This window comes from Sciurus carolinensis, chromosome 5 (genome assembly GCF_902686445.1).
Source record: "Sciurus carolinensis chromosome 5, mSciCar1.2, whole genome shotgun sequence".
Taxonomy (NCBI): Eukaryota; Metazoa; Chordata; class Mammalia; order Rodentia; family Sciuridae; genus Sciurus; species Sciurus carolinensis.
In genome coordinates this window covers 147,354,132-147,373,461 of record NC_062217.1, presented here as the reverse complement: position 1 = coordinate 147,373,461, position 19,330 = coordinate 147,354,132, and the positions used below count along the sequence as shown (strand labels likewise).

The 19,330-nt window shown below is 38.1% G+C and overlaps 1 protein-coding gene across 3 annotated transcripts in view; it reads left to right on the top strand.

Moving 5' to 3' along the window:
* Positions 1 to 19,330, top strand: part of Hpse2 (heparanase 2 (inactive)) — a 799,708-nt gene that overhangs the window by 554,739 nt on the left and 225,639 nt on the right. For all 3 annotated transcript variants that reach the window (XM_047552318.1, XM_047552316.1, XM_047552317.1), the window contains one exon: positions 7,114 to 7,161. In XM_047552318.1, coding sequence (XP_047408274.1) covers positions 7,114 to 7,161 — 48 coding nt within the window. The remainder of the gene's footprint in view (positions 1 to 7,113; positions 7,162 to 19,330) is intronic.

Here is a 19,330-nt window from a genome sequence, read left to right as displayed (position 1 = left end):
TTTTTTGGTACCAGGGATTGAACTCAGGTGCACTCAACCACTGAGCCATATCCTCAACCCTATTTTGTATTTTATTTAGAGACAGGGTTCCACTGAGTTACTTAGTGCCTCACTGTTGCTGTGGCTGGCTTTGAACTCATGATCCTCCTGTCTCAGCTTCCTGAGCATCTGGGATTACAAGCATGCGCCACTGCAACCGGCCTGAATACTTTTCTTATAGGCTTTTTTAGGCTTTTGTATAAAATGGCTGTCAGATGTTATATTCATGTTAGTTATGAAACCAAAACATTCTCTTTGTGGACAAGAAAGTTCAGGCTGCTGTCCTTTTATTGAGGTATGTACTCATTTAGATCTCCAGTTCCCTATGAAGGATTTATCCTCTTTGCTGGGAGCAAAATTCAGAATCCAGTTTTTAGGGTTGTACTCTGTGGTCCAGGAATAGAAATCAAACTCCTAAGACCATGAATAAAGATGGTCCTTATTATAAGAGAGAGTTGTGATATGCCCTGGGAGAGAAGGTTCGACAATATTTCAGATACGTCATATGTGCAGGTGGACAACAAAAGAAAAAGTTCTCCCAGATTTGGAGTCCTCTGGGGGAGGAAAGGAACTCTTGCAATGAAAGGGGATATTTTGTTCTTTTCTATAGCAGTAGATTGACTCCAGTGGGAAAGACCCCCAATTCTGAAATGTCTGCCTGGCACTGGTCAGTTTCCTTTGACACAGGTCCCTATCCCCTTCCATCTATCATCCTTCTTTGCATGACTGGAGGTGATCATAAAGGTATATACTCCTTTTCCTTTGGGATTATAATCCAGATTTCTGCCACAACAACTCAGGTATGGAAACATTCAACCTTGGAAAACCAAGATCTTCCCTTCTTGTCAGTATCCACGGCTTGGATCATCTTTAGCTTATACATTCATAGTCCTACATCAAGAGATTAAACTGGAAGTGGGTGGTTGAAAATCCTCAACTGATACCAGACCTTAAACAGAAATTCACTTTCCCAGTGGTATTTTGCTCCTGGCAATATTGTTCAGTGTTCATGTTTTTCTACCTCTAACATTACTGTTGCTGAGCATTTTGCAGCTATGATGAAATTATTCATTTATATGGCTTGGACTTGTTTCTGAGAAATAGGCAGAATTAGCAGAAGAATCCATCAGTGTTAGATTTAAACAAAGAAAATTATGATTTTTTCAATTTGTTGTCTTCCACAGTGACAATATAGATATACACATAAAGTATAGAAATGCTATAAAGTAGATATTGAAAGCCATAATTTTCTCAGAAGGATCATGGAGGTAGGGAGAATACCACAAACTTTTCCCTTTCTGTGTTATTTCATTTCTGTGATTGTTTTTCCCTTTTCTAGTTGAAAACATAATATCTATATTTTTTCAAAGACATGAAAACAGAATATTTTCACATATGATGAATTTTGTATACTTCTCAAAAAACAAGGGTTTGGCTGTCTTGACAGTATTTGGAAATGCATATTTTGTTTGACATTATTTGCAAATTTGATTTTTCCTCCTCAGAATAAGTGTAGAAATGCTTCCATATGTTGGTTTCATGTTTTGCTAAAAAAGAAAAAGGAAAAGTATAGTTTATAGCAATTTTCACATGAACACATAATTAATAATGATGTTTCCTCAAAGATAGCTAGTACTGCTTCAATGTACTACTGAAATTTAAAAACTAATATATTAGTGTATATTAGCTTGAAAATAGTAAATATTTTTGTGATTAAAATATTCTTAAAACTATATTGAATCTAAGCTATGTTTTGCTCTTTTGATTTCTTACAAAAAATATTAAGTGAGAATATGACTTTAATTTCTTTTCCAAATAAACAACAAATCACATGGTACCATTAAAAAGTACTTCAGGTTTTTATATACTAAATTCCTTTTCATGCAATAAATTCTTAAATGTATTTTTTAAAAAGTCTACTCTGTTCCATATATTTCCTTACTAATGTCTAAACTAGTAATGTTTTAATCATTACAGCTTTTACAGTATATTTTAATATATGATAGAGTAAACAAATCTCTCTTCATTATTTCAGTTTTTCTAAATTTTCTTGGTTTCTTATAAATGATATTGTATAGTATCAAAAATATCTGCTGGGTGGTACATGCCTACAACCTAGCTACTCGGGAGGTTAAGGCAGGAGGATCAAAAGTTTGAGGCCAGCCTCAGCAACTTAGTGAGGTCCTAAGCAATTTTGTGAGACCCTGTCTCAAAATAAAACATAAAAGAGCTGTCAATGTGGCTTAGTGATTAAGCACTCCTGGGTTCATTTCCAAGTACCAAAAAATATATATCTGCTGGGATTTTTTATTATAATTTCATTAAGCCTATAAATTAGGAATAATAATTAGCTTTCTCTTCACAACCATGGTAGATCTTTTTGTGTATTTAGTTTTAAAAATATCTCTGTAATCTAATATTCTATATATGGGTCAAACATTTCATATTAATTTATAGATGTTGTGGATTTTTCATATAACTTTTCTTCAAGGCATGTAGAGTATGGGTATAAAAAGAAGTAATTAACATTACTTTAAATGTCACTAACACAGTAGTTTTCCCATTTGTTTTCTGTTACTTTTTAAATAGAAGGTTATTTATGAACTTGGTTAACAACTGAACGAACTATCTGATGAATATGAGGATCTCCAGAGAATTGCCTGTCCATAGTCTGCTGGGGTCCAGCCCTAGCAGGGGTCGTAGTGGTCACAGGTGATGGAGTAGGCGTCGGCGAGGTGGAGAACAAAGCAACACAAACTCAAGGAATGGATGCTATGTTCTAAATTTTATTTTTCCCAGCCAGCTTTTTATACATTAAAAGGTAGGCAGTTACACATGTTTTTTCAGAACAGGAAAAAGTCACAAAGAGAAAAACAAAAATATTTTGTATGATCATTACTAGACTAGACAATGAAATATTCTAATTATTTTAGTAATTGTTTACTTGTGATAACCTATAACTAAACAATAAGACATATTAATATTTAACTGATCATAAAGGTTAAAGCAAGTTCAGTAGGGTTGAATAAACGTCAGTCATGTGACTACTGCTGTATTTAATAAATGCTAGACATTTTAAGCTAATAAATATATGATATCATCTTATATTGTGTGAACTTAACATTGAGGAACACTTTATTTCTTCTGTTCCTGTTATTCCTTCCTGATGGGGTTGGAATTATTTGCCTACGTGTTTCAGGTCATCTGAGAGTAGTCAACAGGGGATTGGCATCTAGAATCTGTTTTTGTATGTTCTCATAGCAATCTTGGTTACTCAGTTTCATAGCAAATGAGTAAATCTGAAATCACTGTTCCATAAGAAGTCTGATTTTTATGTTCTAACCCTGGTTCTGTTAAGACCCCTATTCTCAGGGAAAACACATAAAATATTAATAGTAAACCTACACATATTAAGCAAGCAAGGAAGGAAAGCCCGCAACCCAAATTCCCAATGAGATGAGACTTTGCAAACATCTTTTTTACTCAGTGGAATCCTTGTCAAGCACTGAGGGCAATTGCAGGTGGTGTAACAATAGTCTTTTAGCCAAGCAGGGCATGAATGATTTCTTTTGTCCTAATTTTCTTGTGAGTGCAAAGCTGTTACTATCAATGACTATTGACTTCAAGTTCTTTGGGGCATGTTAGAGAGGGTAGAATATATTCACCAACAACAGCATCAAAAATTCTCTCTGGGCCCCTTAAGATAGGCAATTGCCCTGCTGCCATTAGAATTTGAGCATCCTCTCTTTCTTTAGCACACCATGTTTCTCAAATGTCTTTTTTTTTCATTCCCACATTTCAAAGGCCCCTCTACAGTAATCTCCTGTCAGTTTATACTAGTACCTTTCATCTTACTCTAGCCGGAGTGATCTTTCTAAATCCCCATATTTGATCCTGACACTACCTTGGTTATGTTATAAAAAAAAAATTCAACAAATTCATACTAACTCTATTTTGTAGTATTTTGTTGGATGCTAGTCATACAAAGAGAAATAGAATTTGGACTTGCATCTTATGGTTAAGGGATAAAGCCAGACTTGTTAGCACTACAACCCAGCATCTGGAGGCCTGACCAACCTGACTTTCTGCCATTCCCTACCTGTTCCCTGACATCCATCCATTCTGGACCCTGAGAACACAGCTCACCTTGACTCTTCCTTTTTTGTTCATGCTGATCTTTGACTGGGCTTCTCCTCATGGCAAAATCCTAACCTCTTTCAATGTCAGATTCAATGCCATATATATGAAGCTTTTCTCAATCTGTATCCCATTTTCTAATACCACAGAACTAACTGCTCTCCTGACTAATCACACAGCAGTTAGTTTGTACCAGCAGTACAGCACACAGGAACTTTGATAGCCAAGTGTCTACATGTCTTTTACCTGGGCTTCATTGTGGTTGTCTTATAGCAGGGGCCCTGAGTCAGTCATCTTTTGACACCTGCATACAGCACATTGCCTTACTATCAAGCACTGTAGTGCTCAAGTCTGTGAGAAAAGGTCAACAAGCAAAGAAGGTAATCAGGCTATTTATCTTTTTCTGATAAACATGGTCATTTTTCCTCAAGACAAAAATCAACTTATTTTTTTGCATTTTAGAATTGTACAATTCTTCTTAGCCTCAGTGGAAACAACTTGAGGTAGCATAGGATGCTAGAAAGCAGGGAGGATTTGGAATCAGAACCTGGGTTTAGTCTGCACTGGTTCTATGGATTTGAGCATGTCATACAACCTATATGAGAATACTTCCTGACAGGGTTGTTGTGAAGAGCCTGTGAAATTATACATCTAAGAAGTTGAAAAACATTCATAATGAGTAAGATCTATAAATGTCATAATGAAAATATATTTGTTTTCACTATGGTTATTTTATATGAATACAAAGACAGTTTTTCATGAAATATTTGTATTTCAGAGATTTGCAAAATCATTTTGGAGGAGTAAATCTCATGTAAATTTATGTAAATGTATATATTTAGATTTCTAGTTTAAAAAAAAATGATACTTGCAGCTAAGATTATCTAGATTTTCTAACTTTTATAATATCCATGGGGAGGATCTACAAAATTTCATCTCCCTCTATTTCTAGCCAATCTATTCTAAGAGCATTGTCAGGTCTCCACTGCTTAGAGTACATATGTGGCAGGGATAATGTTTTGAATACAAATCTGTTTTCTTTCTGCCTTTTATTTTTTTTTCTATTTTCCCTCTGTTCCAGCAGGTATTAATTGTGTACTTAGGGATTCAGAGTAGCGCATGGCAGGATGGAAAAGACAAAGTGCGTAAGCATGTCTGGCTGTTTAGTTCCTAAGTGTAGGGGCAGAAACAGTGAGGAGAGTGGAGCTGCTCCACCAAACTCAAAAGACATACTTCTGAACTGAGTGAGGAAAGGGCGAAAAGAAAGTGACATCCACAGGTTGCAAAAGTAATGCCCCTGCTTCCTAAGGAGTGCTGCTAGGAGGGGTGGCATGACCCCATAATAAATGGCCTGTGGGGTGTCTGGAAGCTAGTAAGGAAGCTAGTCATCTGTATAATGGGATAATATCCACATGGCCAAGCAAAGCAATTTTGAGAAACATAAGGAATAACTCATACAAATGGCTGATACTAAGTACTCAATAAGTGTTATATTCCCAGCAACCCACAGTGACATGTTGGTCCTGTCCATTACACCAATTCCATTTCTGGATCATTTTCATACTCTAATATTTCCCACATTCTCATTCTTGGGCTGCAGAACTATCCTGGAGAAAAAAGCAAAACCATGCAGAAAAAAGCCCAGCCAGGGCCTCAAGGTAGCTTCCTCTTGTTCCTCCTCTTGTTCGTCCTCCTCCTATCCCTCCCTTCCCAATCCCATCTCTTCTTCCCCTTCTTTTATAAAGTTTACTTTGTTGCTAACTGAAAGGCCTAGTACCCAGCCCTATGTCTTCTCTGCCTACACTACAGAGAAATTCATTCCTTTCCACCATCACAGCAAAGCAGAGCCTGTTCATGAGACTCACGGCAACCCCTTTTCCCATATAACTGCCTGGCAAGATGATGCTGGATTAGGGTAGCGATAGGACCTTCCACACAAAACATGATGCCCTTCCATGGTGGAAGAGTCCTTCAGTTATGAGGTACTATTAAAGATTATTTCCTTTGAAGAAAATTTCTCCTTTAGGGCCTCAGGGCCAAGGAACTGAAATGTTTCTTTGATTTCCTGTGCCGGGATAGTAACTCTCTCAAAGAGTAATAATAGCCATGAAAGCACATGGCCTCAGACCATGTGGATGGGGAGAAGGAGATGGACAGATAATTGAGTTATTCACAGACCTGTGATTTATGATACTCTGTAGCATTTGTGAGTCCCAGATGCATCTTTCTGGCCCTCCCTCCACCACCAAGAACACAGGATGCTGGGGAATCGCTAGCAAGGCTTTGCTGTGTGCTCAAATGCACAGAACCAGGCCTGGGATTCCTTTTGAGCTGAGCATACTCATCAGAGGACACTCAGTGCTCTACTTAACTGCTCCAGAAGTGAATAGTTTCTCTCTGTTGGTTCAAGTTTCTACACTCAAACAAGTGTGGTAGACCTTCATGGTGGCATAGTTGATAGTGCCTTATAGTTACATAAATAAATTGGAATTTCCCATGTTCTCTTCAGGAAGGAAGGCCAGCAGTTTTTCAAGGGCATCTATTGTGATGTTATCCTTGGGAAATGTTATTGTTTATTTGTTTCCTTGCAAACATCAGAGTCCTTAGAGTATTGGAAATGGCACAGATAAGTTTTGATTATAGGAAAATCAATGTGAGAGCCAGCAGACTTGGATATGGGATGATAGACACATGTAGAATAGTGTATTGGAGTCTTGATTTGTAGGTGGTGAGGGGTATGTGTGGAACTGAAAGTAGGCCACATTAACCTTTTTTATATCAGCCTTTAATAGCAATGGTAGGGTCATAATTATGACTGTGGATCCCTTCAGAGAGCATAGCTGTTCAAGAATTGGTCCAATTTGTCTTGGTTTATCCTATTTTAACCTGCAGCATGTGGTTTAAGTTACACTACCCTCTTTTCCTCCATTCTTACAGATTCATGAAGGTGGCAGGAAGCACTGTGGATGCAGTTACCTGGCAACAGTAGGTATTCATCATTTTTGCTCTTATCACCTTATGAAAGATAATTAGTTGTCACCAAGTTCATAGCTGATATTTAATAAGCTTTTGTCTTTTGAGAAAAAATTGAAAATTAATTCCAAAACCGTTCTAGTACTTCAATTTTGTTTTGTTGTTTTCAAAACATGACAAAAAGAAACCACAAAAAAATGCTGACACATTTTAGAGAGCTTGGTTATTATGTACACTTTTAATCTGTCATAAGTGAGAAGTAATAGAGATCTAAATGTGCTACTATTTCCCCCACAGACTTCTCTTTTGGGAATAAATGTCCTTGTCTAAGAGAGAAAATAGATTTAATTGTTCAATATGTCATGTGAAAATAAAAATGCTTCATTATATTAACAGCTGTGGTGTTAATTTGTCCTAAGTGATTCACTAATATGAAGTAGTTTAAATAAAAAGAAGAATTTAAGGAGAATGAGGCAGCTTCAAGAGAGGAAATTAAACCCCAGCATTATAGGAAGAAACTAATGGTGACAAAGACCGCTTATCCCAAGGGTACCTGACTTGTAAGGATAATTATCTGATATATAAATTTAAATACTCTTTATCTGTATGTTATCTGTGCCATGATGCCCAGTATTGTGCTATAGTATCTCACCAGTTTCATACTGGAATCCCACTTTTCTCTGTGAGAAATCTACCTGGCAGCATCTCAGTTGTCTCCAATCTGATTTGGTGCTCACAGCTTAGACATTTATGCTTCCATTCTAGACCCTGCTAGCACTGACTATGGCCATCTTTCTCAGTTACTCTAAATCTCCCTGCCCTTTTTTCTGTCCTCTGTTTTAAGTGGGTCACACTATGCATGGAGGATTCATGACTGGTGTGAAAGAAAAGAGGATGAAATCTTTGTTCAGTATTATCAAAAGGACTTTGGGTTTGTTGGTAACTTCAGTCATAATGGGATATATTATTGTCTATATTTATACTTTTAGTCTATATTTATGCTTTTAGTTTGTCTAAAGAACAAGTTCTGAATGTTTTTAGAAATTCTTATCCTTCTTCAATTTTGTGAGTCATGGATCTTGTTATCCCTTGAAAACCCCAGTGTCTTCCAACCTTTGCACTTAGACCAAAAGCTGAATTATCTACTCTGTCATTTTGTGTTCGGCCTCTGCTGCCTTCTGATCTCATTTGTGCCACCCTTTCTTTATTGAACACACTGGTGGCTTTTCAGTTCTGTGACAGTTCATGTGCATGTCTACCTCAGGATCTTTGTATATGCTATTCCTTCCACCTGAGATGCTCTTCTCCCTTTGTGTGGCTGGCTCGCTCTTTGAAGTCTCATCTTCCTTGTCATCTCCTTAGAGACTCCTTCCCTGACAATGCTACCCCAAAACAGGTCCCCATTTCATTCTTTTTCTAAGTTGTTTTTTTCATATTACATAATAACTTATGATTTTTTTCCTCATAACTTGTTTTTCTCTTCCACTAGAGTTGTACTTATTCAGTTCACCAAATGCTTATTTTGGAAATTGGTTTTTAGGGATTTACTATGTGGAAAAATAACAGTGACAAGAATAATAAAAATGTGTCAGGAACTGTTTTAGAACTTTATATGCCTTACCATATTTAATCCTCACAATAGTCAAGTAGAGATTTGTTTTTAACCTCTATTTTTCTGTAAGAAAGGAAACTGTAGAAAATCCAAGAATAATAAAGAAAGTGGCAGATTTTGAACTTGAAACTGGGTCTGTGTCACTGCAAGGGTTATTTCTTTTGTTGCTTTAACAAGAGAATGCCTCTTTACAAAACCCTGCTCAGCATCCTCACCAAAGCTATCTGGATAATGTGGCATAAAGGCTGAAACTTAAAGAATTTATAAGATTTGTAGGGAGAGATAATGAAATCAGAGTAAGAAAATTATTGACTAGAAATGTATGACTTCAATTACCACAGCTGACAGGGAGGGATCAGAAAAAGCTTTCTTCTCTGTTCAAGCACTCTCCCCCGCACAAATGGAATGAGGTGAGCAAAGTATATGTATATTTTTTAATAATGGAGAAATACATTTTAAAAATACATTTTGTTTATTACTATTAAAAACATTAACCTCCTGTCAAGATAAATATCACATGTTTACAACTATGCCAAAAATACCCCCCAAACAGGCAGAGGGTAGTATTTCTTTTGGCTTCAGTTCAGCACTTATCTGGGGACACATAGCACCTGAAATGTACCATTTATCCCTCTCAAGAATATTTTTCAGTCTAGTTTTGGGAAATCATGGAAGAATCAAGGAAATCCTAACTAAGAATTGGAAAGCTCATTAAGAATTAGTAAGATAAAGTTCTTTCTTCCCATATTTTTATTGGTTCATTATAATTATACATATAGTGGGATTCTTTATTATATATTCATATATGCACACAATATAAAAATATAACTTAGTCAATATCATTCACCAGTATTTCCCCTTTCTTCACCCTCCTTCCTCCTCCTGATCCCCTCCTTCTATTCTTCTGGTCTCCCTTAAATTTTGTGAGATCCCAGCCTCACCTTTCATTTCCTTTTTCCTCTCTAGCTACCACATATGAAAGAAAACATATGCCCCTGATATTCTGAGTTAGGCATACTTTTAAAATTATTATTTATTTATTTTTTAATTTTTTACAGTGCATTTGGCATTTTTCACTTGACATAATACTACTAAGTTCCATCCATTTTCCTGCACACGATGTAATTTCATTCTTATTTATGGCTGAATAAAATTCCATTATTCATTATTCGTGTATAGAAAAGCTATTAATTTTTGCATGTTGATTTTGTAACCTGCTACTTCGCTGAATTTGTATATTAACTCAACTCGTCTTTTGGTGGAGTTTTTGGGATCTTATGGTTATTGTGTCATACCATTTGCAAACTGAAAATTTGACTTCCTCCTTTCCTAGTCTGGCCTCTGTAGACTTCTGATCTCACCTAGTGCCATTCTACCCTTATTCATTCTGTCCCAACACACTGGTGACTTTTCACTCCTTTGAAGGCAAATATTTCCTTCTGTTGCCTAGTTGCTCTGACTAGAATTTGTAGTACTATATTCAGTGGAAGTGGTGAGAGTGTTCCCAATTTTAAAGAAAATGCTTTCAGTTTTCTCCCATTAACTATGATGGTAGTTTTGGATTTGTTGTATATAGCTTTTGTGATGTTGAGGTAAATTATTTCTATCCCTAGTTTCTTCCGTATTTTTGTCATGAATGCCTGCTAAATTTTGTCAAAGTCTTCTTCTATGTGATTTTTGTCTTTAATTCTACGTATGTGGTGAATTACATTTATTAATTTACATTAAACCATCCTTGCATCCCAGAAATGAAACCAACTATCTTCTTAAGGTGTTGTTTAATACAGTTTTCTAATATTTTATTAAGAATTGTGGCACGTACATTCATTTGGGATATTAGCCTATAGTTTTCTTTTTTATTTTTTTATTGTGAACAAATGGGATATATGTTCTTTCTCTGTTTGTACATAGAGTAAAGGCATACCATTTGTGTAATCATACGTTTACATAGGGTGATGTTGGTTGATTCATTCTGTTATTTTTTCCCCTTCCCCCCACCCCTCCCATCCCTCTTTTCCCTCTATACAGTCCTTCCTTCCCCCATTCTTGCCCCCCTCCCTAACCCTCACTCTAACCCTAAAACTAACCCCTCCCATGCCCCATTATGTATCATCATCCACTTATCAGCGAGATCATTCTTCCTTTGGTTTTTTGAGATTGGCTTATCTCACTTAGCATGATATTCTCTAATTTCGTCCATTTGCTTGCAAATGCCATAAATTTATCATTCTTTATGGCTGAGTAATATTCCATTGTATATATATGCCACAGTTTCTTTATCCATTCATCAACTGAAGGGCATCTAGGTTGTTTCCACAATCTGGCTATGGTGAATTGAACAGCAATGAACATTGATGTGGCTGTATCTCTGTAGTATGCTGATTGTAAGTCCTTTGGGTATAGGCCAAGGAGTGGGATAGCTGGGTCAAATGGTAGTTCCATTCCAAGTTTTCTAAGGAATCTCCATACTGCCTTCCAGAGTGGTTGCACTAATTTGCAACCCCACCAGCAATGTATGAGTGTTCCTTTTTCACCACATCCTCGCCAACACCTGTTGTTGCTTGTGTTCTTGATAATCGCCATTCTGATTGGGGTGAGATGGAATCTTAGGGTGGTTTTGATTTGCATTTCTTTTATTACTAGAGATGTTGAAAATTATTCCATATGTTTGTTGATTGTTTGTAGGTCTTCTTCTGTGAAGTGTCTGTTCATTTCCTTAGACCATTTGTCGATTGGGTTATTTGTAGTCTTGGTGTTGAGTTTTTTGAGTTCTTTATAGATTCTGGAGATTAGTGCTCTATGTGAAGTATGATTGGCAAAGATTTTCTCCCACTCTGTAGGCTCTTTCTTCACATTGCTGATAGTTTCCTTTGCTGAGAGAAAGCTTTTTAGTTTGAATCTATCCCAGTTGTTGATTCTTGCTTTTATTTCTTGTGCTATGGGAGTCCTGTTGAGAAAGTCTGGTCCTAAGCCGACATGTTGAAGATCTGGACCTACTTTTTCTTCTATAAGATGCAGGGTCTCTGGTCTGATTCCGAGGTCCTTAATCCATTTTGAGTTTAGTTTTGTGCACGGTGAGAGATATGGGTTTAGTTTCATTTTGTTGCATATGGATTTCCAATTTTCCCAGCACCATTTATTGAAGAGGCTATCTTTTTTCCATTGCATATTTTTGGCACCTTTGTCTAGTATGAGAAAATTATATTTATTTGGGTTTGTGTCCGTGTCCTCTATTCTGTACCATTGATCTACCTGTCTATTTTGGTACCAATACCGTGCCATTTTTGTTACTATTGCTTTGTAGTACAGTTGAAGTTCAGGTATTGCAATACCCCCTGCTTCATTTTTCCTGCGAAGGATTGCTTTAGCGATTCTGGGTTTCTTATTCTTCCAGATGAATTTCATGATTGCTTGTTCTACTTCTGTAAGGTACATCGTTGGGATTTTAATTGGAATTGCATTGAATCTGTATAACACTTTTGGTAGTATGACCATTTTGACAATATTAATTCTGCCTATCCAGGAACATGGGAGATCTTTCCATCTTCTAAGGTGTTCTTTAATTTCTTTCATTAGTGTTCTGTGGTTCTCATTGCAGAGGTCTTTCACCTCTTTTGTGAGATTGATTCCCAAGTATTTTATTTTTTTCGAGGCTATTGTGAATGGAGTAGTTTTCCTAACTTCTCTTTCTGAAGATTCATCACTTATGTATAAAAATGCATTCGATTTATGAGCATTGATCTTGTATCCTGCTACTTTACTGAATTCACTTATGAGTTCTAAGAGTTTTCTGGTGGAATTTCCTGGTTCCTCTAAGCATATAATCATATCATCAGCAAATAGGGATAGTTTGAGTTCTTCTTTTCCAATTCGTATCCCTTTAATTTCTTTGGTCTGTCTAATAGCTCTGGCTAGAGTTTCAAGGACGATATTGAATAGGAGTGGTGAGAGAGGGCATCCCTGCCTTGTTCCAGATTTTAGGGGGAATGCTTTCAGTTTTTCACCATTAAGAATAATATTAGTCATTGGCTTAGCATAGATGGCCTTTACAATGTTAAGGAACGTTCCCACTATCCCTATTTTTTCTAGTGTTTTGAGCATGAAGGGCTGCTGTATTTTATCAAATGCTTTTTCTGCATCTATTGAAATAATCATGTGATTCTTGACTTTAAGTTTGTTGATGTGGTGAATTACATTTATTGATTTCCTGATGTTGAACCAACCTTGCATCCCTGGGATGAAACCCACTTGATTGTGATGCACTATCTTTTTAATACATTTTTGTATGCGATTTGCTAAAATTTTGTTGAGAATTTTTGCGTCGATGTTCATTAAGGATATTAGTCTAAAATTTTCTTTCCTCGATGTGTCTCTGTCTGGTTTAGGTATCAGGGTGATATTGGCTTCGTAGAATGAGTTTGGGAGGGTTCCCTCCTCTTCTATTTCATGGAATACTTTGAAAAGTATTGGAATGAGCTCTTCTTTAAAGGTTTTGTAGAACTCGGCTGAGAAACCATCAGGTCCTGGACTTTCTTTGTTGGTAGGCTTTTGATGACTTCTTCTATTTCATTACTTGAAATTGGTCTATTTAAATTGTGTATGTCCTCCTCGTTTAGTTTAGGCAATTCATAGGTCTCTAGAAACTTGTTGATATCTTCGAAATTTTCTATTTTGTTGGAATATAGATTTTCAAAATAGCTTCTAATTATGTTTTGTATTTCAATCATGTCTGTTGTGATATTTCCTTGTTCATTCCGAATTTTGGTGATTTGGGTTTTCTCTCATCTTCTCTTTGTTAGTGTGGCTAAAGGTTTATCAATTTTGTTTATTTTTTTGAAGAACCAACTATTTATTTTGTCAATTTTTTGTATTGTTTCTTTCGTTTCAATTTCGTTGATTTCAGCTCTGAGTTTAACTATTTCCTGTCTTCTACTACTTTTGTTGTTGGTCTGTTCTTCTTTTTCTAGGGCTTTGAGCTGTAGTGTTAAGTCGTTTATTTTTTGAGTTTTACTTCTTTTATTAAATGCGCTTCATGAAATAAATCTTCCTCTAAGTACCGCTTTCATAGTGTCCCAGAGATTTTGATATGGTGTTTCTTTGTTCTCGTTTACCTCTAGGAATTTTTTAATTTCCTTCCTAATATCTTCTGTTATCCATTCATCATATAATAGCATATTGTTTAATCTCCAGGTGTTGGAGTAATTTCTGTGATTTGCTCTTTCATTTATTTCTAGTTTCAATCCATTATGGTCTGATAAAATACAAGGAAGTGTCTCTATCTTCTTGTTTTTGCTAACATTAGCTTTGTGGCATAATATATGGTCTATTTTAGAGAAGGATCCATGTGCTGCTGAGAAGAAAGTGTATTCACTCTTCGTTGGATGGTATATTCTATAAATGTCTGTTAAGTCTAAATTATTGATTGTGTTATTGAGATCTATGGTTTCTTTGTTCAATTTTTGTTTGGAAGATCTGTCCAGTGGTGAAAGAGGCGTGTTAAAATCACCTAGTATTATTGTATTGTGGTCTATTTGGTTTCTGAGATTGAGAAGGATTTGTTTGACATACATGGGTGAGCCACTGTTTGGGGCATAGATATTTATGATTGTTATGTCTTGCTGATTTATGGTTCCCTTAAGCAGTATGAAATGTCCTTCTTCATCCCTTCTGACTAACATTGGCTTGAAGTCCACTTTATCTGAAATGAGGATGGATACCCCAGCTTTTTTGCTGGGTCCATGTGCATGGTAAGTTTTTTCCCATCCTTTCACCTTTAGTCTTTGGGTATCTCTTTCTAAGAAATGAGTCTCTTGCAGGCAACATATTGTTGGATCTTTCTTTTTTATCCAATCTGCCAGTCTGTGTCTTTTGATTGTTGAATTCAGGCCGTTAATATTCAGGGTTATTATTGAGATATGGTTTGTATTCCCGGTCATTTGACTCATTTTATTCATTTATTTATTTATTTTTGACATGACTTGGTTCCTTTTTATTTGAGAGTTCCTTTTGGATAGCTCCTCCCTTTGCTGATTTGCTTCTTTGTTTTTCATATCTTCTTCATGGAATATTTTGCTGAGAATGTTCTGTAATGCTGGCTTTCTTTTTATATATTCTTTTAGCTTTTGTTTATCATGGAAGGATTTTATTTCGTCGTCAAATCTGAAGGTAAGTTTTGCTGGGTATAAGATTCTTGGTTGGCATCCATTTTCTTTTAGGGCTTGAAAAATGTTATTTCAGGCCCTTCTAGCTTTTAAGGTCTGGATTGAAAAATCTGCTGATATCCATATTGGTTTCCCCCTGAATGTAATTTGGTTCTTTTCTCTCACAGCCTTTAAGATTCTGTCTTTATTTTGTATGTTAGGTATTTTCATTATAATGTGCCTTGGTGTGGGTCTGTTGTAATTTTGTGTATTTGGAGTCCTATAAGCCTCTTGAACTTGATTTTCCATTTCGTTCTTCAGATTTGGGAAATTTTCTGAAATTATCTCATTGAATAGGTTGTTCATTCCTTTGGTTTGTTTCTCTAAGCCTTCCTCAATCCCAATAATTCTCAAATTTGGCCTTTTCATGATATCCCATAGTTCTTGGAGATTCTGTTCATGATTTCTTACCATCTTCTCTGTTTGTTCGACTTTGTTTTCAAGGTTAAATATTTTGTCTTCAATATCTGAGGTTCTGTCTTCCAGGTGTTCTATCCTATTGGTTGTGCTTCCTATGGAGTTCTTAATTTGGTTTATTGTTTCCTTCATTTCAAGGATTTCTGTTTGTTTTTTTTCAATATCTCTAACTCTTTATTGAAATGGTCTTTTGCTTCCTGTATTTGCTCTTTTAACTGTCTATTGGTGCGTTCATTCAATGCCTGCATTTGCTCTTTCATTTCATTGTTTGCTTCCCTTATCATGTTGATTATGTACATTCTGAACTCCCTTTCTGACATTTCTTCTGCCATGCTGTCATTGGATTTTATTGATATAACATCCAGATTTGTTTGAGGCATTTTCTTCCCTTGTTTTCTCATGTCGTTCAGGTGTCAGTGGACTGCAGAGATGTTGCCGATTTCTTCTATTGACTTATAATGTCCCTGAAGATTGCTAGTGTATCCCCGCTTATCCTTCAGTAGCCTGAAGTCTTAGAGGAAGTTGATACTTCGGTGTTCCCCTAGGTAGCTGCCTCTCTAGGGGTGGTGGTCTTCAGGTGGGTTATATTCCCTGCTAGAGGGCAGAGGTGCCTCTTCTTGTTGACCAATGGTCATCCAAAGGGGAACTAGACTGCGGGCTGAGGCAATGCCTGTTTGGGCCTGTGTCTCTGGTTTTACTGTCTTTGTGGGAAAACCTCACCCGGCGGGGAAGACCCACCCGGTGGGGAGGTCTCGCTAGTCCGTTCCCCTCCTAGAGGTTCCCCTCAGTCCACAACTACCGCCTGGGCAGGGCAGCCTTCCCAGGCAACGTTTCCAGGGGCCTGGACCTACCTCCTGGGCTTGGGAGCCCTGCCCTTCGCAGACGAGTCTCCTTAGGTGGCCCCTCCTCAGAGAAGCTGCCCGCAGTCCTGGAACCTTCGCTCCACCCCTCAGCTGGTCTCTGTGTAGCTCTTTTAAGAAAAGGTGCTTAGATCCCCGGCTTGGACCGTGCTTTGCACCTAATCGGCCTGGCTATGCGACCCCTCCTCTGAGCAGTCACTTGGAGCCTCGTACATATGCTCCAAGCTCCAGTGACCCGTCACTCGTCTCTTCCTCCAGGCAGCCACTCGGTGTTCTGTGTGGGCGTTTGGAGACCAAGCCGTTCACTGTGCACCTCCACCTCCTCAGGCCAGCCCCTCCCTGTTGCTCAGGCGGTTGCTGGATCCAAACAACTCGCCGCTCCACTCTTTCTCTGGCAGCCCCCGGAGCCCTGGCAGATTGCTCCAAAAAACCAAAAAACCAAGCAGTGTGCCGCTTGGCCTCCTCTGCAAGGTTCCCCACTTTCCGAGTTCACTGTTCCAGCGGGGGGAAGTGTGTCTTGCTGCCTGGGCAGGGCAGCCTTCCCAGGGGCCCAGACCTACCTCCTGGGCCTGGGAGCCTCACCCTTCGTAGACGAGTCTCCTTAGGTTGTCCCTTCTTAGAGAAGCTGCCCGCAGTCCTGGAACCTTCACTTCGCCCCTCAGCTTGTCTCTGTGTAGTTCATTCAAGAAAAGGTGCCTAGGTCCCTGGACCGGACCGTGCTATGCACCTAATCACCTGGCTATGCGACCCGCCCTCTGACCAGTCACTTGGAGCCTCGTACATATGCTCCAAGCCCCAGTGACCCGTCGCTCGTCTCTTCCTCCAGGCAGCCACCCGATGCTCTGTGTGGGCACTTGGAGACCAAGCCACTCACTGTGTACCTCCACCTCCTCTGGACAGCCCCCTCCCCGTTGCTCAGGTGGTTGCTGGATCCAAACAACTCGCCGCCCCACTCTTTCTCTGGCAGCCGCTGGAGCTCTGGCAGATCGCTCCAAAACCAAGCGGTGTGTCGCGCAACATCCTTTGCAAAGTTCCCCGCTTTCCGAGTTCACTGCGGGGGGAGATGTGTCTTGCCGCCTGGGCAGGGCAGCCTTCTCAGGCAATGTTCCCAGGGGCCCGGACCTCCCTCCTGGACTTGGGAGTCTCACCCTTCGCAGACGAGTCTCCTTAGGTTAGAGAAGCTGCCCGCAGTCCTGGAAACTTCAATCCGCCATTTTTCGCTCCGCTTCGCTGTTTTTACCGCTCCGGGGGGGAGGGGCGTCTCGCCGAGTCACTCTACTTCACAAAGTTCTCTGGTTCAGGGGCTACTGCCCCATCCGGGACGCCTCCCCTATGGGAGAAACTCACCCGGCGGCTTTGAGTTGGTCCCAAGTCACTATCTCCTCTTTGAATCTTGAGTCCTGGAGCAACATGAAATGCAGCCGCCCTCTAGTCCGCCATCTTGAACTCCCCTCACGCCATCTTGAACTCCCCTCTAGTTTTCTTTTGTTGATGTGTCCATAGCTGGTTTTAGATTCAAGGCAATACTGGCATCATGGAATGAATTTGAAAATATTCTACCCCTTTCTTTTTCATGGAATAATTTGAGAAGCATTGACATTAGTTCTTCTGAAAAGGTATGGTAGAATTCAGCTGAGAATTCATCTGATCCTGGGCTTTTCTTTGTTGGAAGGCTTTTTGTTACTGTTTCTTTCTTATTGCTTGTTATTCATCTTCTTAGGTTTATTATATCCTTTATATTCTATTTTTTCAGGTCATAGGTGTTGAGAAATTTATCCATTTCTTCTGTGTTTCTAGTCTATTTTGCATATAAGTTTTAAAATGATCTTCTGCATTTCTGTGATGCCTGTGGTGATTTTTCCTTTTCCATCAGTAAGATGAAACTCTAATTATTACTATAATGGAGTACATTATATCAGAATCATCCCCCATAGGTAACAATGATAAACTCTAGACACATATTTACAAAACAAACATAAAACACTGGAGAGTGATCAAAAGGAGTTGGAACTAAAGGAGTCATTAGTCTGAAAGAAGTAAATGGTACTAAATAAGAGCCACTTTTATATGACTTTTCCACTATGGTTCCTTAACAATCTATGCATCATTAGTACCAGAACTCAAGGAGATATACATGGTTGTATCAACTAGAGGTGTTGGAAGGAGCCAGAAACTGGAACTTCAGGGTGAAATCTCAAACAGAAGGAACTACAGGAGAATGATAACAAATATGCATGTGAACTTTCCTCAAATTCTTGTCTGATCCCTGACCGTGAGATATTCATGGAGAATCCAAAGAGCTTGTTGGAAAGCAACAACTAGAAGTCTGAAAAAAGTTGAATAGAGATTTCAGCTGCTATCACATGAGAGACAGAGATTGGAATCTGAATCTTGAAAATCTAGAGGACACTAACAAATGCCTGTTCTTTCCAGTGAGACCTAAAAGAGTTGTAACCAGGAGTAAAGTCTATGTCCTAGGACTAAGATTTTCCCTAAGACTAAAGTATAACCAAAACAAACTTACCCAAAATGTAAATTGATGTTGCACAAGAGCAAGATAATAATCAGACATTCTTCAATCTCCTGCTAGGTCCAGGACCAATGTTCTTCTGTCTCTGCAGTGTGGTATTCCAGTATAAAATTTAAAATATTATAGACATGCAAAGAAACAGAAACATGACCCATGGCTAAGAGAATAAACAATTAATAGAAATAGAGAAGTGATCCAGGTATTAGAATTGGTTGACAAAGATTTTAAAGAAGCCACTATAAATATTCAGAGTTAAGGGGAAAATGTCCATATTGAGGGATTATGTAGGGAAATATCAGCAGTGAAGTGAAAACTATAAACCTCTAGTGACCACTATTCTATTGTCTACTTCTTTGAGAACAACTCTTTTAGCTGCCACTTGAGAACATGCATTATTTGTCTCCCTGTGACTGACAAGTTGCTTAACATATTGTCCTCCACACTCATCTGTGCTGCTACAGATGACAGGATTCATTGTGTTTATGGCTGAATAATATTCCATCAGAAAAATATTATTTAAAATGAATACAAAGGAAAGATTTTTGTGGGTTATTTATTTTTT